Source organism: Coffea eugenioides, chromosome 3 (assembly GCF_003713205.1).
Source record: "Coffea eugenioides isolate CCC68of chromosome 3, Ceug_1.0, whole genome shotgun sequence".
In the NCBI taxonomy this organism is placed as follows: domain Eukaryota; kingdom Viridiplantae; phylum Streptophyta; class Magnoliopsida; order Gentianales; family Rubiaceae; genus Coffea; species Coffea eugenioides.
In genome coordinates, this window is record NC_040037.1 from 16,673,972 (window position 1) to 16,700,969 (window position 26,998).

Sequence of the window (26,998 nt, forward strand, 5' to 3'; positions counted from 1 at the left end):
AGTAAGCTTGACTAAATCAAGATAATGAAATCAAAATCATTTCAATTTCTAGTTATAAATAATAAATAGGTGGGATTGCACAGTCTATTCATAAAACCACTATCACATAGTCTATTTATAAAACCACTCTGTACGTTTTGATGTTATAATATGAATGCCTACGTTCTACTTTCAAAAACAGAGAAGAAAAACCCACTATCGCATAAGGGACGACCACATTCTGAACGAATCATGTATTACAACCAAATTATTCTCATAAACAACACTTACTTCCAATAATTGTGCAAACGAATAAAGCAACAAGAAACCAAATCAAATAGCACATTCTTCTTTTCAGTAAGGAATAAATACCAGAAAAAACAGGACGAGAGTCCAAAGAGGACCATGCAAGGTTAAGGGTAGGGATGGTTTTTAGAGATTTTAACGGCTTTTAATGGCCAAGACTTAGCCAACCAAGCAAAAATTCACATTGTACAGTGAGGATAACTCTATGAAGAAGATAGAATTTGATATTTTAATTAATACATATATGTATTTAATGAAACATGACACTCAAAAAAGTATGAGAATTCACATGATTATGAAAATCTTAAGACTCCTAACAAAACTTCGTCTGAATTGGATGTGTTAAGCATGCCGCGAAAGTTCATCCTAAGATTAGATCAAACTCTCTATGCACTTCATATTTGCCTTTATTCAAATTGATTTCCTTTTGCCCTTCAGCGCCTGTAGCTGGAAGTCAGATCAGGGATCCAGTTTCTAAGAAGAATACACTCATAAGCATAGAGTATTACAAGCAATTAGGGATGGTAATGAGATAGTTTTGGAACGGGAGAAGCGTTCCACAAAAGTTTCCCTCATCCTTGCCCCATCGTCTGCTCTCCCAAGCCCGAACCCTGCCCACCCCATCCCACTGCCCTAGCGGGTGCATTCGCCCCACCCTGCTTATCATTATTATTATTTTTATTTGATTTAATTTTTTCAATTTATATAGGTCTAGTAATAATTTTATTAATCATTGTTTTGAAAATTTAGCAAAAAATTACATCATTTTATCATAACAACATAATATGTTACTTATTTCATATAATATATTATATAATAACAATAATAATAATATAACATTTATTTCATATTATACATATAAAAATATACAACACACATACAGATATATACATATACATATACATACATATATACATATATTAAAATATAAGCCGGGGAGGGCAAGGGAGCCCTCGCCCCATTTTTAATGCTGGAGAGAAAAATTCCCCCATCCCACCCCAACCCTTGCCATTCCTCCCTAGTTGGGGAATACCCACCCCATTGCCATTCCTACAGGCAATTGAACTGCTACATACACTACTATAATGTAATTTCTCTTTCGATATTTTGCCATTCAATTGAGGTCCATCTATACTACAGTTCAAATCCATTTTTTCTTTGAAAATGACATGAATTAGGTTTTATTATGCAAACTTTTTTTTAACTGTTTTTACTTTACACTTTACATCTCCAAAATACCTCCAAGAAAACAAAGTATTTAAAGAAAATCTCATTACTTAGGCAGTGTTGTGCTATATTAAGGGTGCCATCTAAAAGAGTTTATTCAGGCAATCCATTCCAACCTTGAGGATAACATAAAAGCACTAAAAGAATATCCATGTCAGGGTTTGCAGAAAACAGTTCAAGATGGTCTCTTTCAGGAACAACAGCTCTAGTCACTGGTGGAACTCGAGGAATCGGCCGTGCAATTGTGGAGGAGCTAGCACAGTTTGGTGCCACAGTTCACACTTTATCAAGAAACGAAGCCGAACTCAATGAACGCTTGCAAGAGTGGTCATCCAAGGGATTCAAAGTCACAGGTTCAGTCTGTGATGCATCTTCAAGAGCGCAAAGAATTCAGCTCGTGGAAAAGGTCTCTTCCATCTTCAATGGAAAGCTCAATATCCTTGTCAATAATGTTGGGAGCGGCGGCATAATTAAGCCCATCGAAGAACTTACCACTGAAGATTATGATTTTGTGATGTCTACAAATTTTGAATCTTGTTACCATTTTTCCCAACTTGCTTGTCCTCTCCTGAAAGCATCTGGGATGGGAAACGTCGTGTTCATTTCTTCTGTTGCAGGTTTTGTCAATGCGCGAGGTTTCTCTATCGTGACACCATCTAAAGGTGCAATGAATTTTCTTACCAAGAGTTTGGCTTGTGAATGGGCTGAAGATAACATTCGTGTCAATTGTGTTGCGCCTGGAACTATTAGAACCTCAGTAGGAAAAGATAATACTCTCATTTATGAAGAAAATATGAAGAGAGTGGAATCAAGAACTTTACTGAATCGAATTGGGAAACCAGAAGAAGTTTCAGCCCTGGTAGCTTTCCTTTGTCTCCCAGCTGCTTCCTACATAACTGGACAGATTATAGCTGTCGATGGAGGAATTACCGTCAATAAACTTCAGTGGGACTGATCATTAACTCATTCTATCTTGTTAGTGATGCAACAATCCAGCAACGAGTTGGGGGAACTGTTTCTTGATGTGTGCTATTTTTGCTAAATCTGCAAGTGCTATTTTGTTTATACAAGGTATAAGCAATTGCTTTATACAGTGTACTATTTTTCATAGAGTCATTTGGTGTACTATTTATCATTACTTTGTTGCACATTTTTTTTTTCGAAAGACTAGAGAAATAAACTTCGTGTATCTTTATACTGGATTTCCTTTTTTTTTTTTTTTTCAAATTTATAGTTGTAGCAAGATCATGTACTTTCTTAGCTTGGCATGTAAACAAGCAAAAGCCTTAGTATTAATGCATTAACTTTCTTAGCTTCACTGTGAGGGCATCATATGAACCATCATTTACACCTGAATCCACATAAGAAACAGAGGTTTTGGCCCAGCCATAATGAGACCAGGGTTTACCTAAAGGGTGTCCTTTGCTGTCGCTTAAAGTTTCCTACTTACCATAGGTAACGATTGAAGAAAAAAGTGACACGAGCGATGGAAACTATGAACTCAAAGGATTTCATTAAAATTGGCCATCAACAAGTGTTGGAGCATAAGTGAGTTGTATCCCTATTTGAGCCACAACAATAAAACCATAGGCTTCTCTACTAGGAGCATTTTCTCGCTCAGTAAAAAGGGTTGTGGATTTGTAAAACAGGAGAAGAGCCTTTACCTTTTCTTCTACTATTTATATTAGTCGAGCGCTCTAGCAGCAGTCGGACTAAAGCAAGAAGGTATAGTATTGAGTCGCACTAAAGCCGTTCCTATGCTATCCTCTTGCCTAGCAGGGAAAGATTTATCTCATACGGAGCAACATGAGAGTTCAACTACGTTGTGTTTCCAGAATTCATGTTCAATATTTGCTGTTAATGTTTTTGGTGAAAGAGGTTTTATCGCACTTGATCAAGCGGAGTTGCAATCAGACTAAAGCACTAACTAAAAAAGTACTATAGTACATCTCATACTTTCAGAACATTCATCAAATATAGCCATATATGATCCAGATTTGTATACAAAAGTAGCATTCAGAAAAATTATATATCCATGCATAATCTTTGTTTTTGAAAAATATAGAGGTAGTTAGGATTACTTACCTCAACTTCACAATAATATTCTTTCCTTGATTTTTTTTCTTTCAACTTTCAAATCTTAACCTAAACAATTACACTATCAATGAATAAGAGATCATTTTAAATTCTATTAAACTATTCTAGGTTCCCTTGAGCTCTAATGACCTTGTCCTTGGTCTCTTATAACATTAACGAGTTCAAAACAGATTTTCAAAATGACCTTATTTTAGAAAAATTTCATATCTCACAATCTAGAACTTGTATCAGAGAACTAAAGATATTGTCAACTAAACTCAAAATACTACTACTTTCAAGAAGATCATAATTCAAAGTTTAGAGAGCTTTATTTTCTAAATCTGACCTAAACCTTATGCAGTAATCTGTCAAAAGGACTTCTAAATTTTAACCACGTAAACTATTTCTAGTTTCAAATTATTTTTGGTTTCAAACAAGCCAAATTTCACACAAAACAAAGGTCTCTACCAAGAGTTATCATTTTTCAAAGATTAGTGTTAAACCAGGCTTGATAGGCAAATTTTCAGTTTTGCAAAACATGTAAACTTTTAAAGAAACAAACGTTAAACAAATCAAAAAATTCCCAAATTCTCTAGATTCAGAGTATTATGGTAGCTTCAAATTATGACTTTAATTCTAGAAAATTACTTCAAAAATCGTGACCTTTCAATAAAACTTTTAACTACCTAAATCTGTCAAGGATTTTGACAGATTAACAACCTAATTTTCTCTAATAACAAACCAGGTTTATAAAATTTCTAAAATTAGAAAATCTTCATAATCTACCTTCTAAGAAACTTTATAAAATTGTAGTAAAATTTTCTCAGAAAACAAATAATCCAAATTTGTTTCTTGATAAAAATTTATTTAACATAATATTCTATCAAAGAGGACTAGATTCAAAACAAAATTTTAAACTCGGGTTAGACATCAAAGTTTCACATGAAATTTATACACACATAATAGGCACGTAGAGCTATAATCCTGAAGAATGTCAGATCAAACAAAGAACCTTAAAAGTTAAAAAATAATTTCAGAAAAAGTCTTAAGAAATAGAAACCCAAATTCTGGTTTCTTGATTTTCTTTCATACAAAATTTTACTTGTTTCATGGTTTCTTGATCTTGAAGTGATTCAATAAAAGATTCTTGGATAAGATCTTGGCACTACAAGCTCAAAATTCTTGAATTACTAAGAAGATTAGAAAATATCTCAACTAGGATTTCTCCTCCCTTTCACTTTCTTGATCATCTTGTCCTAATTTCTCCCCACTGGCCTTGACCGAAACTCCTTGAAGCTTTATTTAAAAGAAAACAAATGGTTTAAAGCTTCAAGATTTGGAGACGTTTATAGATATCAATGGCAAGGCTCAACTTCCAAATCCTTTGAGAAAGTGGCTTCCTTTTCCTTTCTCAACACCACTTACGTACAAACCGACCTTAGCATCCCTTGAATCCCTTGTTCCTTTTTTTTTCACTCTTAGATTTTCTTTTTCTTCCCTTGTTTGAATTTCCTTTTCTTTTTCATCTAAAATTCTTTATATATATAAGTCTGTGCAAGAGACAATGACTTGGCCCTCCAAATTTCTTTTCTTCTAGAAACATCATTTCCTAATTGTTCTAAAACACTAGATATAATATTTAAAACATTATTAATTCTTTTCTACTAAAGAAAATTATGTGTACATTAAATATAAATATTTTGACCAACAAAATTGGATTCCACTACCTTGTAAATAAAGTAATTATTTTCTCAAACATTTATAGTTTGAAAAGATATTTTTGCATACTACCCTTAAAAGAAAACATTTTCTTTTTGCATACTAATAAAGATGCATATTACCCTTAAAACACATTTTCCTCTAATAAAAAAAATTAAATCACAAGATTTTCAAAGAAAACATCTAGGCTTATGAAGAAACTTTTTGTTACTTTATTTCTAAAAAATGAACTCTTATAAATATTTACTTGAAATTATAGCCATGAGAACCATTACTACTATTCAAATAAAATACTCACTAATTATATAAGAAAAGTACTGATTATTATAGTTAGAACTTCTGCTTCAAAAGCTTAAAAGAGCACACATGAGGTTGTAAAAGAGTAAAATGGTTTGAGTGCAAATTTATAGGTGTCAAATTAAGATCCTAAGCATTTTCAAGTTTGCCCTGGCTTTTTTCAAATTTTAACACCTATGAAACAAAATCAGAATGATTTTCAATGCCAATGCTCCACGGCTAACTTCTAATTACAAAACCACCATTTTTTTAGAAACGATTCAAGAATCTAGAAGAAGTTTTTCTTGATTAAAGTTGTGTAAGGGGAAGAAGTTAGCATTTTCATCTAGGATCTAATAGCAATATGAGGACCTATGATGAAAACGTCTAAAGAATAATTAGAGAAAGAAATTGGTTCTGGACGATGGGTAGATTGGTCGGGCAGAGAAGTTTGCTCGCTTGTTTTCTTTTACACTTTCGACATGGTGCAAAAAATATAGGAAGGAAAAAATATTTAAAGAAAGACAACCCTTGATGAAAAGGAAGCTTGATTTTGCCTGTAATTACAAAATGGAAAGAAAAAATGAGAAAGAAATCAGACAAAAGAAATAGGGGAGATGGAGTAAACAATAAGTGGCTTGAATGATAGAAGAGACATTACTGGATCAAGTTCATGCATTTGAAGAGGGGCCTAATTTTTGTGGTCAAATAGGAGTAGGGAATAGGACCAAATAGCCGACGTATTAAATGATAAAGATTGGAGGAGGTTTTTTTTTTTTTTTTTTTTGTGATAGATGTCGTATAACCTAATCTAGCCTAGTCTAAGGGGAAGGGGAGGGGGTTCGATGTGAGTACAGACTCCATCGATGAAGGTCAATTAAGACCGCCACAAATTGTGGCAAATTTGTGGGAGGCAGGAATTGAACCCCTGACCTCCAGCATCACCTTTAATGGTGATGACCACTGGACCAAATGGCCAGTGGCTTGGAGGAGGTTGAGAATGTGCTGAATATGGATGGAAGATTGACTTTTTAGCACGAACAATTTCACGGGTCTCGATGCTCCTTGTCTGGACATTTTGAAGGGCGTATTGGATGTGATGGTCACCGTTGGCGCGCAGCCGGAGTAAGCTTTAAGTTTCACGCTTTGTTTGGTGAGACCGGTAACAATGGTTTGAAGCAGAAAAGGAAATTTCCACACTCATATATCAGTAGACAATCAATAACAATAAAGGTAGAACTCATAATATACAAGCTCTTAAAACTTCGATACATTTAAACCAGGTGCATGCAAAAAGAGACAAACGTTTGATTCCTGCATTGGCCTCTTCAATCTAGATGATTATTTGCCAGATGCTAGTTTTCATCGTTTTGCCAATATTTTTATTAAGGAGATGCCACTAACTACGTGTTTTTAAGATACCAGCATAGATAATACAACTCCAATGCCTTTTCTGTCTATGATCACTATAAACTTGATGACGGCACAACTTTTTAATATGCAATGATATTAGATCCTAAACCGGAGTTGTTCTTGTGCTATGCCCATACAAGGAAAGCAAATTACTCTGGACAAATTAGGTTTGACACTATTGGGAAAGGAATATCGATGCAGACACAAAACATTAGAGTTAATTCAGGATAAATTTACCCTTTTCTAAATGCTCATTAAAACAAGAATAAACCAAATCATCAAATAATGATATCAACAGTAATAATAAAATATAGAAAAGTAAAAAAAGGAACCGACCTGGATTTTTAATTTTTTTTAAGTGGCAATCCTTATTCACATGGGAGGGGCGTTACCCCTAATTTCTATTAAAATCTTGAAAAGAACAAAAAAAAAGAGGAGAGAGACATGAACCTAACCTCCAAAAGATGCATAAGAATTTCCAAAGAAAATAAGTAATACTACTCCCTTACAAAAATCTAAACTACCTTCTACGAATGTATGGAACACCTGAGCGATCCATTTTTATATCTCTTCTAACCAGCCTTGGCAAAGATGCAAAAGAATCATATATTGAAGTAGATTAATAACAATCATAGAATCTGACTGTATATGAAAAGCCCTAGAATCTTTAGACAAACACATCTTGACGCCAAACAATAATGCTTTAACCTCAGGACCCAAGCTTGTAAGATTACCAAAAAAAATACGAGTATGCAAAAATGAAGAGACCATGACCATCACGAAGAATGCCATCTCCTCCACTGACTCTTGGATTGCCCTTGCAGCAGCCATGTAAAAGGTGAAGGCTGCCATCTAACAGGAGTAACACGATCAGGTTTGCTCAAAAGCATCTTGGCCGAGACAAATTGAGACCATGTTACTTGATCATCTTGCTCGTTGAACTTGGAAGCATAAATTGCCTTACATCAGCCATAACATTCTTGCAAATAATTTCCCAAGACAGCAGTTTTCTGTTGTGGTACAGAACTGGAAAATGATGAATGAACTGGAAATAATTGGAATTAATCTAAAAGTAAGATCTGAACACAAGCTAAGTTGATTTCGTAAATCAATTCCACTTCTATTGCTTGGAACTTCAAAAGATACAGAAATGGGAAATGGCGGGAAAGGGGTAGAAGGGGAAAAAGAATGCAGGAATAACTTGGGGAAGGAACAAGGATATTCTCCTTTCTGGTTACAAAATTCAAATGAAATCCGATCCTGACAATTACATGATTTCCCCTTTTTATAGAAAGCTAATCTAACTAACTCTTCCCACTTGCTAATGGAGCGGTAATGCATGTGAGGAGGAATCTTCTGGAATGTCTGGTGCAAACACAGCAAGAATGGCATGAACCCAGAAAAAACGTGTTTTCCAGTCCACGCCTCTCGCATCCCTCGCGCCTTTCCTTTCCTTGCCTTCACGCCTTTGTCCTCCTGATGCAATGCTGATGTCCGTTCTGCTTATCTCACGACTTCTTCATCCTACTTTGCTCCTGATCACGTTTTCCTCTATTTGTACTTCACGCCTTCTTCTCCCTATTCTTTGTTTCATTACAATACCTCCCCCTTAACTGCAAATCTTGTCCTCAAGATTGAAACGTAGGAAACTGCGCTTTGATCTCCTCAGCATCCTCCCAGGTGGCTTCTGCAGGGTCTGTTCCCCACCAGTGGACCAACCACTGAGTTACTGCAGCATTCTTCTTTTTTACCATTCTTCTGCTCAAAATTGCCTCTGGTTCCACTCTCCAGTGCCCCTTCTCGTTTATCTCTGGCAAATGGAGGATAGGAGTGACTCTGTTTCCCACCTTCCTCTTGAGCAACGATACATGAAAGACAGGGTGAACTCTTGAGGATTTTGGCAAACTCAACCTGTATGCTACCCCTCCAACCCTTTTCTCTACCTGATATGGGCCAAAATACCTTGCTGACAGCTTAGTGTTTCCCCTCAGAGCCACTGAACTCTGTCTATAAGGTTGTAGTCGTAGGTATACCCAATCTCCCACACTGAACTCCCTCTCACTCCTTCTTTCATTAGCATACTTCTTCATCCTTTCCTGAGCTTGTTTCAGGTTCTGTTTCAACATGATATCCAACTGCTGCCTTTCCCTGAGGTATTCTCCTACTGCATCTACCCTGGACTGTAGGTAGGGTCCTAGAGCCAGTTGTGGAGGTGAGAATCCATATAATGCTTCAAACGGAGTCATTTGAATGGCTGTGTGGTGCGAGGTGTTGTACCACAATTCTGCCAAGGACAACCACTGATTCCATCTCTTAGGCTCCACATGAGTTAGGCACCTGAGGTACATTTCAAGCACCTGGTTTACCCTCTCAGTCTGGCCATCAGTCTGAGGGTGGTAAGCTGTGCTGTAATTTAGTTTGGCCCCCATCATACTGAACAATTCCCCCTAAAATTGGCTTACAAATATCTTATCCCTGTCTGAGAGCATGCTTTGAGGAATTCCATGAAGTTTACTGACCTGGTCAATAAAAAGTCTGGCCACCTTAGGAGCATCAAAAGGATGTGCCAAGCTGATGAAGTGAGAGTATTTGGTGAATCTGTCTACTACAACCATTATGGTATCTTTTCCTTCAGACTGTGGTAGCCCTTCAATAAAATCCATGGTAACATGGCTCCAGGAGTATTGAGGGATAGGGAGTGGCTGTAGTAATCCTGGGTAAGCTACATGTTCATCCTTGCACTTTCTGCAGGTGTCACATTCTAGAACTGCCTTCTTGATTTCCCTGTACATCCCTGGCCAGTAGAATAGCTGCTTGGCTCTCAGGTAGCTGGCTTGGATGCCTGAATGACCTCCCAGTTGGGAGTCATGCAGTGCAGTGATGAGTTTATTCCTGGTGTCACCTTGTCCTCCTATGGCAAGTCTCTTCTTGTATCTGAGGATACCATCCTGATAGGAGTAATCTGGAGCTTGTGTAGGAGTCATAAGCACCAGGGATATGGTCTTCTGAGCCCACTCGTCACCCCTATAGCTCTCCATTACTTCTTTGATCCACTCAGGTACTGCACAGGAAATGGCAGTGCATTCTCCCCCTTCTTCTCTGTCCTGTCTGGATAGTGCATCTGCAGCCAGGTTATCCCTTCCCTTCTTGTAGTGGATTTCATAGCTCAATCCTAGCAGCTTAGTGAGCCATTTCTGTTGGAGAGGGGTAGTAATCCTCTGATCCAGTAAGTACTTTAAGCTCTGATGGTCAGTATGAATGATGAAATGATGCCCTTCTAGGTAGTGTCTCCATTTGGTTACTGCTGTGACCAATGCTAGCAATTCCTTCTCATAGATGGATAGTCCCATGTTCTTTTGTCCCAGAGCTTGACTGAGGTAGGAAATTGGTCTCTTGTTTTGCATGAGTACAGCCCCTATGCCAGAGTAGCAAGCATCTGTCTCAATTATGAATGGTTGAGTGAAATCAGGTACTGCTAAAACAGGGGTGGTACACATGGCCCTCTTAAGTGTTTGGAAAGCCTGTTCTGAGTCTTCATTCCAGTGAAAGTTGTCCTTCTTCAACAGATCAGTCAGTGGCCTTGCTATGGCACCATAGCCTCTAACAAACCTTCTGTAATATCCTGTCAATCCCAGAAATCCCCTCAGCTGTTTGATATTGGTTGGGTTGGGCCATTTCTCCATGCATTCTATCTTCCTGGGATCAGCCTGAACTCCTTCTGCTGTTATTATATGCCCCATGTACTCTACCTGCAGTTGAGCAAACGAGCATTTGCTCATTTTAGCAAATAACTGGTGTTGTCTTAGGATACTCATCACCTCCTCTACATGTTTCACATGCTCTTCTAGTGTTGAGCTGTAGACCAGGATGTCATCAAAGAACACCAGCACATGCTTCCTCATCTGATCTTGGAAGACCTGGTTCATCAAGCTTTGAAAAGTTGCTGGGGCATTGGTTAAGCCAAATGGCATAACCTTGAACTCATAGAGCCCTTGGTGAGTTCTGAAAGCTGTTTTGGAAATGTCCTCCTCTTTGACTCTGATTTGAAAGTAACCTGCCCTCAGGTCAATTTTGGTAAAAAACTTGGCTCCATGCAGTTCGTCTATCAGTTCTTCAATCAGAGGCATAGGGAACTTGTTCTTTATTGTAAGCTCATTTAGTTGTCTGTAATCAACACAGAACCTCCATGTCCCATCTTTCTTCTTAACTAGTAGTACTGGTGAGGCAAAGGGGCTACTGCTAGGCTGTATGATGCCTAGTTCTAGCATCTCCCTTACCAGTCTCTCAATTTCTGTTTTCTGGATGTAGGGGCACCTGTAAGGTCTTACTTGAAAAGGCTTGGCTCCTTCCTTAAGGTCAATCTGGTGTTCATGGCCCCTGACTGGAGGCATTCCCTTGGGTTCCTCAAAGACATCCTTGTATTGCTCCAGTATCTGCCTGATCGCAGCAGGCAGCTGTGTTGCACTTCCTTCTTCTTCTACTGCCACCAGCTGAGCCACCACTCCATATGGCTGTTTCCTCAACCATTTGGCCAACCTTCCTCCATTGAGCCCTTTCAGTTTGGTGATGACACCCTCCCCTTTTAGCACCACTTCTTGACTCCCCTGGTAGATTTTCATGTTGAGTTCTCTGAAGTTGAACTCTATAGGACTATGTTTGGCCAGCCAGTCTACCCCAAGGATCATGTCACAGCCCCCCAACCTTAATGTGTTGAAGGCATGTTGGAACTGGTGTCCCTGCATTTCCCACTGCAAGGGCTTATCCAGTCCCTTGGAATCCACCTTTTCTCCATTAGCTACATTGACAACCAGGTTTGGTCCCTGAGTACCCAGTTTAAGATCCCTTACCAGTTGCTCATCCAAGAAACAGTGGGTACTTCCACTATCTACTAATGCAGTGACCAGTCTCCCTTTAACCGTCCCTTTAATTTCATAGTCCTGTGACTTGTCCCCCCAACCAAAGCATGAATAGATACTTCTATGTGTTCATCTGTCAGCTCCCCACTAATGCAATCACAGTAAACTTCCTCCTCTGGCTCTCTGGCCTCTTCCCTAATCTCAGTCTCCTCAGCTAACAGGAAATGCACATGTGATTGTTTGCATACATGGCCCATGGTATAGGGTTCAGCACATTTATAACATAGCCCCTTTTCCCTTCTCAGGTTAAATTCTGTAGGTGATATTCTTTTGAATTGGTTCTGGTTGGATATTTTCTGGTCTTGGTTCTGGTTGGGGTGTTTTGGGTGGTTTTGGTTCCATCTGAGGGCTGGGGTTATTTTAGTGGGAGGTCTATGGTTGCTAAAGTTGGTAGTGGCAGGTTTCTGCATTTTCTGAATAGCTTTGAGGTTTTTCTCTTGGAGTTTTGCTATTTCAATAGCAACAGCTAAGGTTTCAGGTTTGGACATTTTAACCATGTTAACTATCTCCTCTTTTAGACCACTCATGAAGCATGCTTTGTAATATGAATCGGACAAGTGAGGTAAGGATGGCATTACCAGTGCTTTCAGCATTTCAAATCTTTCAAGGTAGTCAGCCACAGATCCAGTCTGCACCAACTTGTTGAATTCTTCAATGGCCTCCTCTGGACTCCCCTCTCCAAATCTGATACTCATAGCAGTAGACAACTCTGTCCAGGAAATGGTCTCTCTCCCATGGAAGACCCCATGGAACCAGATATCAGCTCTGTCCCTGAAATAGAGTTCAGCTATCTCAGCTTTCATGTTCTCCTCTATCTCATGTATTTTAAAATATTTATCAGCCTTCCTGATCCACTCTCTGGGATTATTCCCCTCGAAAATTGGCAAATCCATTTTAGGCAGTCTTCCACTAATTCTGTTATCTCTTTTACTGACTGTTTCCTTCTGCAATTCCATCCTGGACTCGTTTGGCCTATCCTCTCCCTTTGAGCTGCTACTTCCTTCCATCTCCTTTCCTCGTTCGCTGACTTTGGCCATTAATTGAGCCATCATATTCATCATCCCCTCATACTTCTGATCCAATCCTTTGAGCAGCTTTTCAGTAGCATCCTGTCTGAATTCCATTGTCCTGATGGCCTGTTCCATTCCATCATTTTTGTTGGAAAAAGTCCTGACCACACTTCCTAGCTCCACCACGTCTCTCCTCAATGCTTCATCCTGATTTTTTGTCATCCCTATGGCTCGTGATCGAGCTCTGATACCACTGTTGTGGTACAGAACTGGAAAATGATGAATGAACTGGAAATAATTGGAATTAATCTAAAAGTAAGATCTGAACACAAGCTAAGTTGATTTCGTAAATCAATTCCACTTCTATTGCTTGAAACTTCAAAAGATACAGAAATGGGAAATGGCGGGAAAGGGGTAGAAGGGGAAAAAGAATGCAGGAATAACTTGGGGAAGGAACAAGGATATTCTCCTTTCTGGTTACAAAATTCAAGTGAAATCCGGTCCTGACAATTACATGATTTCCCCTTTTTATAGAAAGCTAATCTAACTAACTCTTCCCACTTGCTAATGGAGCGGTAATGCATGTGAGGAGGAATCTTCTGGAATGTCTGGTGCAAACACAGCAAGAATGGCATGAACCCAGAAAAAACGTGTTTTCCAGTCCACGCCTCTCGCATCCCTCGCGCCTTTCCTTTCCTTGCCTTCACGCCTTTGCAATGCTGATGTCCGTTCTGCTTATCTCACGACTTCTTCATCCCACTTTGCTCCTGATCACGTTTTCCTCTATTTGTACTTCACGTCTTCTTCTTCCTATTCTTTGTTTCATTACATTTTCCCTCAAAAAAAAAAAGCCACAATATTCACGGGACTTAATCCAATAAAAAATTGTCACTATAACAATAATTAGATACACAGGTCTATGCCGAACATTCGAATAACAATACTAACAACCCTGTCAATCAAGTGGATACACTATAATACATCTCCCAAAAAATACTGGGTTTGTTTGGATATCCCATTTTTTCAAATAATATTTTGTTTGTATCATAAATACATTTTTTAATTCACTTTTTTATATTTTCAATCACTTTCTTATCTCACATACATCACATTATAAAAAGTAATACAATAATTATTCCAAATAATATTTCAAATAATACTCTATTCAAACAGATCCACTACTTTTTAAGAAGTAAATTTGAAAAGGTGTTGCTAATTAAAAACAAAATTCAAAATCAGAATAAGTGGATGAGTAGAATTTGACAAGAGAATCACATGACTAAAATTTCATTCTAAGGCCTTAAAGTTCAAAGAATCCCCTTCTCTCTCTAGCATTTCTACCTGGTCTCTTTTTTTGGCTCTCTTCGTTCCTTATAAAGTGGCGGCTTAATGTTTTCTTGTTTCAAGAATGTAACCGTGGCTGCTGCGCCTAAATTGATTGAAGCACCTTGTGACTTGAACCCACAAGTGACTATTAGTCACTTGGAAATCATTTGGTGAAGTCAAACTTTGACCAAGGAATAAGTGATGTATTTTTGTTGTGTTTTGGCCACCAAATGAAGATCGACAAGTCCAACAATCTCTCCCTCCATCCCATTTAAGGAGTTCCACTAAACTTATTTCTTGTCTGCAAAGTAAGAATTAGTATTCAATATTTGTGTTTAAGTATATGTCTTTTTGGCTAACTACATTGTGTGAGACTTTATTTTCTATCATAACATAGTAAAATAATCATTCATTGTATGTTGAGAAAAAATTGGTTGTGAATGGGAAAGGGAGTATCATGGTAGAATGCACTCGAATCAATCATTCAATCATTGTCATGACAAGTGACATTGATATGACCATCATCATAAAATACAACCATATCATCATAGGTTGTCACAATTGCTATAGTCTCTTCTTCATCTTTTCCTTTGCTTTCCCTTTGCCTTTTTTCTCAACAAGTTACCATTTCAAAATTTTGCATTTGTTAGGTGTCAAACTAGTAAATATAAAAATTTCTATTCCAAAATATAAATTCAAGTGTAGTGGTGAGTATATTCATTTTCTCAGGGATAGGATGATTTATTTCTCATGAGAACGATACATAGAAAAGGGGGATTTTCAAGGGATTAACTAAAAATAACTCAATTAATAGAATAACAAAGCAACATTTAATAAAAGTAAATTAATGAGGGACAATTTCTTGTTAAAGGGAAGAGGCAGTATCATGGTAGAACGCACTCGAGTCAACCATCCAATCACTGTCATGACCAGTGATATTGACATGACTATCATCACAAAACACAAGCATATCATCATAGGTTATCACAATTGCTATAGTCTCTTCTTCATCTTTTTCTTTGTCTTACCTTTGCCCTTTTTTCCAACAAGTTCCTACTTCAAAATTTTTGCACTTGTTAGGTGTCAAACCAATAAATATAAAAATTTCTACTCCAAAATATAAATTCAAGTGTGGTGATGAGTAGATTCATAATCTCAGGGATTGGGTAATCTATTTCTTATTAGAACAATAAATAGAAAAGGGGGATTTTCAAGGGATTGAAACTAAAAGTAACTTAATGAATAGAATAACAAATCAAAATTTAATAAAAGTATATTAATGAGGGACAATTTCTAGTTAAAGGAATAATTTCAATTTTGATTTATTCAACTGATCATTGATGCAAAGATCAATTTACACACTCATGAATAAACTAGTTATGGTTGTCGATATGTTCTAACAACTTGTCTTTTCTTATTCGGTAATCAATGTATGACCGTTAGTTACTTTTTTAATTAAAAGATAACCCTAAGTATGACCATTTGGATTGGCCTATTTTTTAAAAAATTCTTTTTCAAACATAATGTTACAGTAATATACAAACAAAAATAACTTAAAAAACACCTTATCTATTAAAAAACAACTCACAATTATACAAAAATTAAAAAAAAATAAATTCTACAATATCTTTCATCTATCATCTCCACCCACCACCACTGCCACGACCCCCTTCTTTCTTCCCTCCTCCTCCTCCCTATTTTTCTTTTCCCTCTCATTTCGTCTTTCTCCTCCCTCTTCTTCCCCCTCCTTTCTTCTCTTTCCCTCCTCTTCCCCGCCACCACCCGCCCCTCCCTCCCTCCCCGATATGGCCTTGAACAGATCGAAGCCTTTGGTTGCGACCTGAGGCTGTAATTTGGTTGCGGCCAGATCGCAACAAAAAGGCTGCGACCTAGTTTAGGCCAAAGCAAGGTGGCAAGGAAGGAGAGGGGAGAAGGAAGAGGGAAGGGGAAGAGGGGTGGAGGAAGAGGGAAGGAGAGGAAGAAGGAAGAGAGGAGAGGAGAAAGAGGAAGGGAGAGGAGAACGGAAGAGGGAGAGGGTGGTGGCAGTGTTGTAGTGGTGAGTGGTGGTTGTGATTGTGGGTGGTAGTACTAATTTTTAAAAGGTACCCTTTAAATTTTTTAATTTTAGAAAATATCCCAAAATATATTCCAAAATCCCCTCCCTAAATACCACGAAAATCATGTACAATAAAAGTTTTTCATATACAATGGTATAGTAAAATATTTCAAAAAACCCCCAAAAAACAGTTAATCCACAATCGAATGAAAATCACTCGCCACAAGTATTAAAACTATCAAACAATTACAAATTTGAAATTTTAGATAGCAGTAGATTATTTAGAACAATTAAATACTGGCTAGTTATGTAATCATGCAAAATAGTCATCTCTAAAATGAACACAATTATCTCGAAATAAAAAATAGAGAATATATAAATAATCATGAACTAGTAAAATATAGAAAATCAAATTAGATCTCACAATTATAATTGAACTAAAATCCTTAATTATCCTTCAACTAAAAAGGGATTAGCCACTTTTCATGATAGAATTGCGGCTAAAACCCCCATTAGGGTTATTAATGAAAATAAATTCAAGGATAAAAGAAGAGCCACTCGGCAGGAAAAGCAAACGAGAACATGCCTACTACTTCGGTTTCCTACGTCCAAAGACTGTTCCCAAAAGTCACAATCGCAAGGTTAAATATTACTTGCGTTTCTCGCACCTAAAGGAAGAAGATTTCTTCAACTAATATAATTTGAATAATTAATAACACTGCTAAATAAGAAATATTGTTTTAAATAACCAACAACTCCATTTCTTATAAGTAAATGAATAGTTCATTTTCATTGATCAGCAAGATTTCCAACTGGGGGTTCGCGTTCAATCCTACAACATCCGGACTTCAAAGTAGAAAAAGGCGTGCCCACGTCATACTGACAGAAATCTTCTAGAAATTGCACTTCTTAGCTTCTTTTATCTCTAAATTCTTAGAAACAATACAAACACCAAATATGAGTCGAATCCAACACTTGACAATATATTTTGCCATAATAAAAATGGAAAATATTCAGTACTTAGATGCACAATTAATCTTCTAACAGCACTATTTTATGTAATGCTCCTTCATTTTTTTTTTTGGCAATGCTAATACTCATCATTTCTCTATAACTCAAACCTGTTTCTGGATTTGTCATTCTTGTTGTGAGATCCTCTGTTCTTACTTCTCTTCCTTGCTTTTCTTTTCTATTGTGGGGGGTTCTATTCTCTTGAGTTTTGCATTCATCACAGACTCTTTTGCTATGACCACGGTCAACACACTATTCAGAGTGAATTAGAGACCAGCATTGTTTCCACCTATTAGGTGGTGAATTGAACAACAACATAACCTGCACCACATCATCTAAGTTCAAGTTTCAATGTAGTTGCTAGGTATATTAAATCCTGAAAATTACTCAAATGCACAATCATATCTATGCCATCTTTATATATCATCCGAGTAATCTGCTTTAGTCAAGAGAATTTGTTTAAACCGATTTTCCTTTTATACATGCTTTCAAGTTTGTTCTACAGTATATTAGCTTTGGTGTCATTAGCAAAGAGTTGGAATAAACTCTAACCAATCCGCTTTCTAATACAGCCAATAGTTTTCTATGCATAACATCCCACTTTTCATCACTCATTTTGCTTGACTTAACTTTATCCCTTAGATCAGTTTCAAACAAATCTCAACAATACAAGTAATCTTCTATTCTCGATTTTCATGTCGAATAATTAATTGCATTCAATTTTATTATACTACCACTATCCGAGTCATTTATTTTAATTAGTACAAATATATAGTCCAACTTGGCTACTTTAATACCACTATGTTCGAAATGAGGTACTGGTATAGGTACACACTATCAGAATTAATCCAAGATAAATTACTCTTTTTCCAAATATCAATTAAAATAGAAACAAATCAAATCACTAAGGAATGATATCAACAATAATAGTAAAATATGGAAAAGTAAAAGGCACAAGATGTCAAGACTTTTAATGTGAAAAACCCAAATTGGAAAAAACTATGAAATTTAGTTTAGTAAAAAATGCTCACTATAATAATAATAGGAGACACGAGTCTATTCAGAGCATTCAAATAACAACAACATCAATCATATCAATCAGGTGGATCTACTACAATACATCTCCCAAAAATTACAAATTTTTAAGAAATGGGTTCGGAAAGATATTACCAATTGAAGAGGAAATCCAAAATCAGAATTAATAGATGGGTGAAACATAATAAGCGGATCGCGTGACTAAAATTTCATTCCAATCATGCTTTATTTGATTATCCAATTAAGGTCTTTCAGTTCAAAGAATTTGCTTCTTTCTCTAGCATTTTCTCCCCAGTCTCACTTTTTCTCTCTCTTGGTTCCTCACAAAGTGGCTGCTAATACTTTCCAGTTTCAAGAGCGCGACCCGCGGCTGCCGCTACTCAATTGATTGGTGCATCTTCCGGCTGGAACCATGGACAAGTAAAACGTTGACCAAGACAATAAATGATGGGCTTTAGTTGTGTTTGGGCAACCCAATGAAGTTGGACCAAGCCCAACAGACACCGGGATGATTCAATAATTCAATCATCATCTGTTCTAACTTTATTTTTGGATAAATTCCACTTTATCACCCACAGTTTACCGTTTTTCACATAATTTTTCCATAATTTCAAAAATTTTGAACTAAAGTATCAAAATGATGAAATTTACATTTCATAACGAAATCAACTAATATGTCTAAAGTACTCTTATGCAAAGTTGGAAATTATTTATTAACCACGGGAGTTATGTATATATTTTAAAAACTATAAAGAGATTATGTGATAAAGGACTAAATCATGAGGGAGTTATGTAGTCAAACACAAAATCATAAAGAGTTAAAATGTCATACATATTATATTTATATATTTTTGTCACTTTAGTCATTTTAGTTTATAAACAAGGATAATCTCAACATTTCAGTAGATTTCATTATAGAGAATTATTTTTGTCGCTTTGTCACTTTAATCCAAACTATGAGGGGGTTATGTATAACTTTTGAAACCACATGGAGATTATGTGAAAAATTGTTAAACCGTAAGGTGGCAAAGTATATATTACGCTTATTTTAAAAAAAAAAAATTATACATGCACAAAAACAAATGACATCCGTCCGTCGTGTTTAATGCCTGCAAACAATATAAGAAAACTATAAGCTCTTAATTCTTTCACTAAATCCTCATAAAGGGATTGTCATTTCTCAGAAATTAAACACCACCAAAAGGCTTCAGGCTGATCAACAGGAGAATGAATATGGCTCAAGAGATACTCGACAATTCTGCATATCCCATGGTAGGTGGCGATGGTCCATACAGCTATGCTCGCAATTCCAATTATCAGGTACTAATCTGCCACGTGACAGTCAAATTTACTTGCTTTATTCTCTTGGACACAAAAAGAGAGGAACATAATGTGTAAGTTTTTAACTTGATGCAGAAAGAATCACTGGATTCAGCTAAGAAAATGATGAATGAACTGATTGACCAACATCTTCATCCTGAAAACCATGTGCACTCTATGAATCCTTTCAGTAATTCATTTCGAGTTGCAGATTTTGGATGTTCTGCTGGTCCTAACACGTTCCACGCAGTGCACAACATCATCGAAGCTGTTGAAAACAAATACAAATCCCTACGAATGGAAGCAGAGATGCCAGAGTTTCACGTCTTCTTCAACGATCATGTCAATAATGATTTCAACACACTCTTCAGAAACCTTCCTGCTACAGGACGGTACTTTGCAACAGGTGTACCGGGTTCTTTTTATGGGCGCCTACTTCCTCGTTCCACACTACACTTTGCACACTGCTCCACCGCTCTTCACTGGCTCTCCAAGATCCCAGTAGAAGTGACGGATAAAAACTCCCCTGCTTGGAACAAGGGCAGAATTCATTATACTGGAGCTGCTAGAGAAGTTGAAGATGCATATTCAACTCAGTTTGGAAAAGATTTTGATTTGTTCTTAAGAGCCAGAGCACAAGAGCTTGTTCCTGGAGGACTAATGATGATTGTAGCAGTTGGATTCCCTGATGATGTCCAGATATGTGAGTCCAGTTTAGGCGAAAGTTTTAACGTTCTGGGATCCTGTTTCCTGGACATGGCCAAAATGGTAAAGGAAGCAGTCCAGTTGCATCAACTTTCACAAAATCAGTTTTCCATCTTTTAATTTAGTAGTAACATACTTGAAAGTTGACACCATAGTATCCTTGCAGGGAATCATCACTCAAGAAATGGTGGATTCATTTAACTTGCCTTTTTATTATCCATCACCATCTGAGCTGAAAACAATGATTGAGGTGAATGGATTGTTTGAGATTAAGAAAATAGAGAAGCTCGTCTCTTCAATCGCAAACAAACGGGTTCTGCTTGACGTTGATGCCTGTATCCTTCACTTGAGAGCTGTCCTTGGGGAACTCATCAATGAACATTTTGGTGAAGGAGTAATTGATATCTTACTCGAACGTCATAGAGAAAAATATATCGAGAATCCTATACTGTCTGATGAGAGGTACATTAAAGAGGCTAGTTACGCTGTCTTTCTCAAGCGAAAATAAGAGTTACTTCAAGAAGAAATTCCATATAATCAAGTCACAGAGCTGGTTCTTGTGCAGATGTACAGAAGGAATGAGTGTTGTTGGATTGTAGATCATTTGAGAAGTTGTATTTGTTGTGATGCGATGTACGTAAAATAAAAAGAAAATTGTTGGAAGAATAAAAAAAGTTACTGATTGGTAGAGGTATGAACTAGTCTCAACTCCCAATAAAATTAGCCTTTTTTTTGGGAAAAGTTTTAATAAAATTTATAATTAAATGTGAGAAATTTATTAAAGAAGGCACCAAGAAACTGCTGGAAAACAAAGAGGCTACGGTTCTTGGATTCTACTAGCCATTTTTTTAGCCCCGGAAGCGTTGTGTTGTTCCCACCATTTATGAGGATTATTAGTCATATGTAATTCGTTTGTACATAAAATACCATTGTGGATTTCGATTATAATATTGTAAAGTTGTACACTATAACAAATAATAATAATAACAATAACAATAAAATGGTTGTATTCAGGAACTAAAAATTTTAATTTTTTTTGAATTTTTTCTATAATGTACCCTTCAAGCATAAAATAAGAGGTGCGATCAGTGTTTAATTGTCTGCAAAAGATTAAAATTTTTGGGCGAAAATTGACGTAATTCTAGAGTTGATAACAATGTTTGAATCTATTTTGTGTGCTTATTTTTTCTTTTATTTTTTGTGCCTTTAAAGAACAGACTAGAAAATGCATCTGTTCTAACTCGCCTTATTTTTTCTTTTACAGAGGTTACTTCTGTAACAATTGCTGATTGGCAAACTTAGCTTGGCGTCATTTCTTTAAATTCTTAATAAGCACTATTGGTTAAGCTTCCATCTTTTGACGGATATGTCCCTAATGCTTTTTATAGAAGTTAGATTTGTAGTTTCTGGATGCATATTGAACCATTCGTGGGTGCTTTTATATATCATATTTCTATATGGTACCACTTTTTTAATTATTAATTTGGGTTAAATAATATATATATATATATATATATATATATGTGTGTGTGTGTATGTATATCTGTTTGCGGATAGATCTGTTTCCATGCAAGTATAACTAAGATAGCCCTCTCCCTGCGATCAGGTTTATGATTTGAATTCTGAGTTTAACAGTTGGAGGTCGGAAGGGTTATGGCGACGGGTGGTAACTGGGAAGTTAAAAAAAAAGGTAAAAAACAAAAAAGCCTCATGTGATAAATCTAATACACAGAAAAGCCCCCCATAGTTTCAAAATATACAACACGACCCTTCATGTTTTGAACTAAGTTGTAAAGGTTACGGAATCCGTTAAACTTAACGAAAATAGACGAAATGACCAAAATGCCCTAATATAATTAAGCAAAAGACAGCTCAAAAAAATCATTTATTTTATTCTCTAAATAGAGAGAATTGAGGGTTAAGGGGTAGAATATGTATATTTGATAAAAATTAGGTATAAAATCTTGTTTTTAGGTTCCAATAAGTCATTTCCGTTAAATTTAATGGATTCCGTCACCTTTACAATTTAGTTCAAAGCATGAGGTGTCGTATTGTATATTTTAAAATCATAAGGGGTTTTTCTGTGTATTAAGCTTATCACAGAGGGCTTTTTTGTTTTTTACCAACAAAAAGAAGAGGTTAGCCTATTTTGGAACTTCTCCACTAATTGATGCCAATAAGCTGAAGAGATTAGTCCAATTGCCAGAAAGGCGGAAACCGCATTAGAAAGTGACAATATGCAAAGAAGCTGACAATATCCAAGATACCATCGAAATCAATGAAAGGTGTTAAATGCAACATCAATTACGTAAAGGAAAAACAAGTTTAGGAACAGAAACCTTTATTCTGTAGGATTTTGACAATTGAAGAAAATGCAAAAGGATTAAGTTTAGCAGCAGAAATCAACGCTTGTGTAAGCCTTGCATCATACTCTGGTTTCAGTAATTAATGGATAAAATACCAAAAAACTCCATATGGTTTAACAACTATTCAATTTAATTCTCTCTAGTTTGAAAACCTATACTATAATACTTTGTGATTTTGGCTAAATTGAAAATTGAATAGAAGCATTCAATCTAACGATTGTATGTGAAATGTCAATATTATGGTCACATTTCGGAAGAGTGGGGAGAAAAGTGCAATCAAAAAGCTTTGAACACTTACTGTTGGGATCCAAATACGGAACAAATAACTATTGATACATCAAGTACAAACAATTTAATGACAAATAAGTTACAAGTATGAAAGACAAACGACACACAATATTTAATGTGGTTTGGCATCATTGAACCCATGTCTACAGAGAGAAACTCATTTTTTTTATTATGAGAGGAAAAACACTATACAAAAATATAACTTGAACCCACACTTAACTCCTGTATACCATTTCTCATCTCCCAAGAACCCTCTTTCACCTCATGTATAAAGCTACATGTCGTACTTTTGTGCTCCTTTGTGCGTCTTGTATGTCCCTTGTGTTCCACTTTGCAGTATGCTAACCCACTTATTTATAGAGAATATTATTTGGCTAAAACCAAATAACAACAAAAAACCAATACTAATTCATATACTTGTACATAATAGGAAATAACTTCTAAATTCTAAACAAAAAAAGAAAATTCCTTGGTTACTACTTCAAGTAATTAAAACTAATTAGGAAACTAGTTAATTTCACACAAATTAAGAAACTTATCTAAAAGAAATTAAACTAATTTCCTAATAAATTTTCACCTTGGCGAATATTTCTTTTAACAACTATTTGCATTCAACTAACAAATAATATGATACCGAACTACACATCCGAATCAATATAGCTCTGACATCCAATTGATTCAATCGACAAATGAATATATGTAGTGACCCCGAGTTTAACTTTCAGTTGACTCATGAGAAAGTGCCTCAACTCACCATTTCCCTTTACAGGATTTTTTCTCATCACCACTTGTTATTTGGGATCCCCTTCTGTGAATTCTATTTCTAATCATTGAGATAACCAAGCGATAAAATTACCATACCTTTTCCTATTTTCAGGACTGTCTCGCCATGTGTGGTTTCTAAGACTCCACCTGCAACGAAAACTCGTAACTGTTAGAGTCTTCTAGCATTTGAAAATTAGATTCCTTTATTTTTTTAGAACATATGCCACACTGCCTAAAGAATATAGGGAGAATTGTAATTTTGGTCCCCAATCTATAGTGTATGCGCGAAATTATCCTCAATCTATTTCGAAAATCAATTTTGGTCTCCAATCTATTCAATTTTGCGCTAAAGTGGACAATTGACGGAATCTCTTCAATTTCAATCGGAACTAATTCACGTGAGATCACGTGCCGGCACCTAAAACCCCTTTTTCAATTTTTTAATTTCTAACACACGTTTTTAATATTTTCAGCTTTCTCTTGCCTTTTGTCTTATTAAACAAAGACATGAAAGGGGTAATCTCACAATCCAAATTACTCCTCTTGTTGGCCGCCGCCTTCAAATCCCCAGAACCCACAGCACGAGTAAGAAGCTCAGCTTGGCCTCCAAGTCCAAGTCTCGTTCTTGCCTCCATTAGTAATGGAGATAATCTGCAATCAACACCGGTGACGGATCCAGTTCAACTCTCTTGCACAAACAACAGGAGCAACAGCAGTACTACTTCATAAGCAAGCAGCTGAGAGGGAAGAGCGGATGATAATAATTAGAAATCAAAGGGATTATACGGACCAAATCATCAAAGGGATTATACTAGTAAGTATATTCTTTCCCTATTAGCCATTCTTCACCGTTGAACTGGAATGAGCATTCAATTGAACCACTAGTATATTATTGGTAAGTCATGCTTACGACTAGAACAGACACTTCATCGATGACTATAGAATGGGCCTTGTTTCTTTTGCTCAACCATCCCCAGGTGCTAGAGAAAGCTCAAGCTAAATTGGATGCTCAAGTAGGGATTGATCGATTGGCTGACGAACATGATCTATCCAATTTTCCTTATCTTCATAACATTATTTCAAAAACACTTCGGTTGTACTCAGCAGCACCAATGCTTGTGCCACATGAGTCGTCTGATGACTGTAAAATTGGGGGATACAATATTCCGCGAGGCACAATTTTGCTAGTTAATGCATGGGCAATTCACAGGGACCAAAACGTTTGGGATGATCCAACAAGCTTCAAGCCAGAGAGATTCGAAGGCTTGTAGGTTCAGCCATCAAAGCTGATTCCATTTGGGATGGGAAGGAGATCTTACCCTGGTTCTGGCCAAGCACAACGGGTGGTGGGTTTGGCCTTGGGATCTCTAATTCAGAGTTTTGATTGGAAAAGAATTGGCGAGGAAGAGATTGATCTGGCTGAAGGGACAGGAGTGTCCATGCCAAAAGCCAAGCCACTGGAAAAAACGTGTTTTAGAAATTAAAAAATTGAGAAAGGGGTTTTAGGTGCTGGCACATGATCTCACATGACTTAGTTCCGATTGAAATTGAAGAGATTCTGTCAATTGTCCACTTTAGCGCAAAATTGAATAGATTGGGGACCAAAATTGATTTTCGAAATAGATTGGGGATAATTCCGTGCATACACTATAGATTGGGGACCAAACTTACAATTCTCCCAAGAATATAACTGGAATCTAAAAACCACCGGGATGAAGTATCAATCGATAGAGTTGTGAGAAAATTTTCACCGATTCACGTCCAAAATCAACATTGGATTTCACTTTTTCTTTAACCCTTAAATCACCTGTCTAGATTCATTGTCAAGTATCTCTATACTTTCTGACTTCCCATCCTTCACCATCAATACTTCTTGCCAAGCAATTGAAACAAGGATACTACCAACACACTTGATTCCAATAGTTAACTAGGATCCAACCAAGAACTCTAATTCATATCCTAATTCTATTCAACTGGATTAACCTATGGAATAGGGTCAAGTATATAGAGTAACTTAACACTCATGTAGTTAGGGAAAATAATTAGATTTAAAAAAGTTTTAGTCCATATCAAATGAAATATTGAATCCTATAATTCTGGAAGTCCACAACCAAAATGCATACAAGGTTACATTTGTTTTCCTCTCCTTCATTCCTTAAAAATTATTAACTCATATTTTAATAATGATTATAGGTCGCTTCACACCCAACTATGAAAAGCTCTAATATACAAAAAAATAAAAAAAAGCACTTGAGTTTTATGAGCAAGGCAAAGAAATTTTGAAAAGAAACAAAAAGAAAAAAAGAAAAAAGAACAATAGAGTGAATCGGGTTTATGCAATGAATATAAACAAGCAGAAGAGAGTAAAAGTTAACTATTAAGTTCATAAGCCGTGAATATATATATATATATATATATATAATGGGTCTCCTGTCTTTATTTTAGGGTTAATCAAGATATGAGTTAGTCATGCTTTAGCACTCCCAACTTCCAAAATATACTTTACCCCTTAACTGGTCAAATGTTAAAATGTTTGAAATCATAAGGGTTAAATGCAGAAAACACCCACGAACTTTCATGGAAGTTGCACAAAACACCCAGAAATATGTTTATAGGCATTTTGCACCCTGAAAAAATGACCGTTCATCCATTTCACGGTAAAACAAAACGCGTGGAAGCCACTTTCTGTCCGTTGAATTTGCTGACAGAATTGCCCTCTTTCCAGTGAATATAAATGAGAACAACCTACCATCCCTTCTCATTTTCCCCACTTGTATTTTCTCTTCTTCACAGATACACAATTTCTACTCATATGGAACACAGTCCAAATAGTTGCAGCTCAAGCAATGCACACCATGTAACAAACTTCAACTCAAGATGCAGGTGTGGAAAAAAAGCACCCGTACGCACTTCATGGACCATTCAAAATCCAGGAAGAAAATTCATAGGATGTTCCAATTATTCGGTAAATCCAAATCTCACATACAATTTCAGTGAACCAAAGGCAATAACAGCCACTTATTTTGGAATTTTGTTTTAAACAGAATAGTAATGCATGCGGGTATTTTAAATGGGTGGAACCTGAAACATGCAAAAAAGGAATGGAAATTGAGGAATATTTTCATGGCCGAATGGAAGAAATGCAAGCAAGGATTAACCATCTACAGCAACAGCATGAGCAATTACAAAGAGCATCTGAAAGAG

The 26,998-nt window shown here is 36.5% G+C and overlaps 2 protein-coding genes and 1 pseudogene across 2 annotated transcripts; all 3 read left to right on the forward strand.

Annotated features, from left to right (window-relative positions):
• Positions 1-1,663: 1,663 nt before the first annotated feature.
• On the forward strand, positions 1,664-2,467 carry LOC113766193 (tropinone reductase homolog At5g06060-like). The gene has a single exon (XM_027310407.1). The coding sequence runs from the start codon at positions 1,664-1,666 to the stop codon at positions 2,465-2,467; it is 804 nt and encodes a 267-aa protein (XP_027166208.1).
• Positions 2,468-19,583: 17,116 nt separating this feature from the next.
• On the forward strand, positions 19,584-20,883 carry LOC113766194 (probable S-adenosylmethionine-dependent methyltransferase At5g38780). Its single transcript, XM_027310408.1, has 3 exons — positions 19,584-19,670; positions 19,767-20,438; positions 20,542-20,883. Exons 1-3 carry the CDS (start codon positions 19,584-19,586, stop codon positions 20,881-20,883), a joined length of 1,101 nt encoding a protein of 366 aa, XP_027166209.1.
• A 3,813-nt stretch (positions 20,884-24,696) lies between these two features.
• LOC113766195 lies at positions 24,697-25,278 on the forward strand (annotated as a pseudogene).
• The last annotated feature ends 1,720 nt before the right edge of the window (positions 25,279-26,998 follow it).

What these genes read in the sequence shown, in the direction of transcription:
- LOC113766193 (XM_027310407.1), top strand. Translation starts at nt 1,664, where the DNA reads ATGTCAGGGTTTGCAGAAAACAGTTCAAGATGGTCTCTTTCAGGAACA.
- LOC113766194 (XM_027310408.1), top strand. Translation starts at nt 19,584, where the DNA reads ATGGCTCAAGAGATACTCGACAATTCTGCATATCCCATGGTAGGTGGC. An exon ending in CTCGCAATTCCAATTATCAG is followed by an intron (nt 19,671 to 19,766) that starts GTACTAATCTGC and finishes AACTTGATGCAG; the next exon opens with AAAGAATCACTGGATTCAGC. An exon ending in TCCTGGACATGGCCAAAATG is followed by an intron (nt 20,439 to 20,541) that starts GTAAAGGAAGCA and finishes GTATCCTTGCAG; the next exon opens with GGAATCATCACTCAAGAAAT.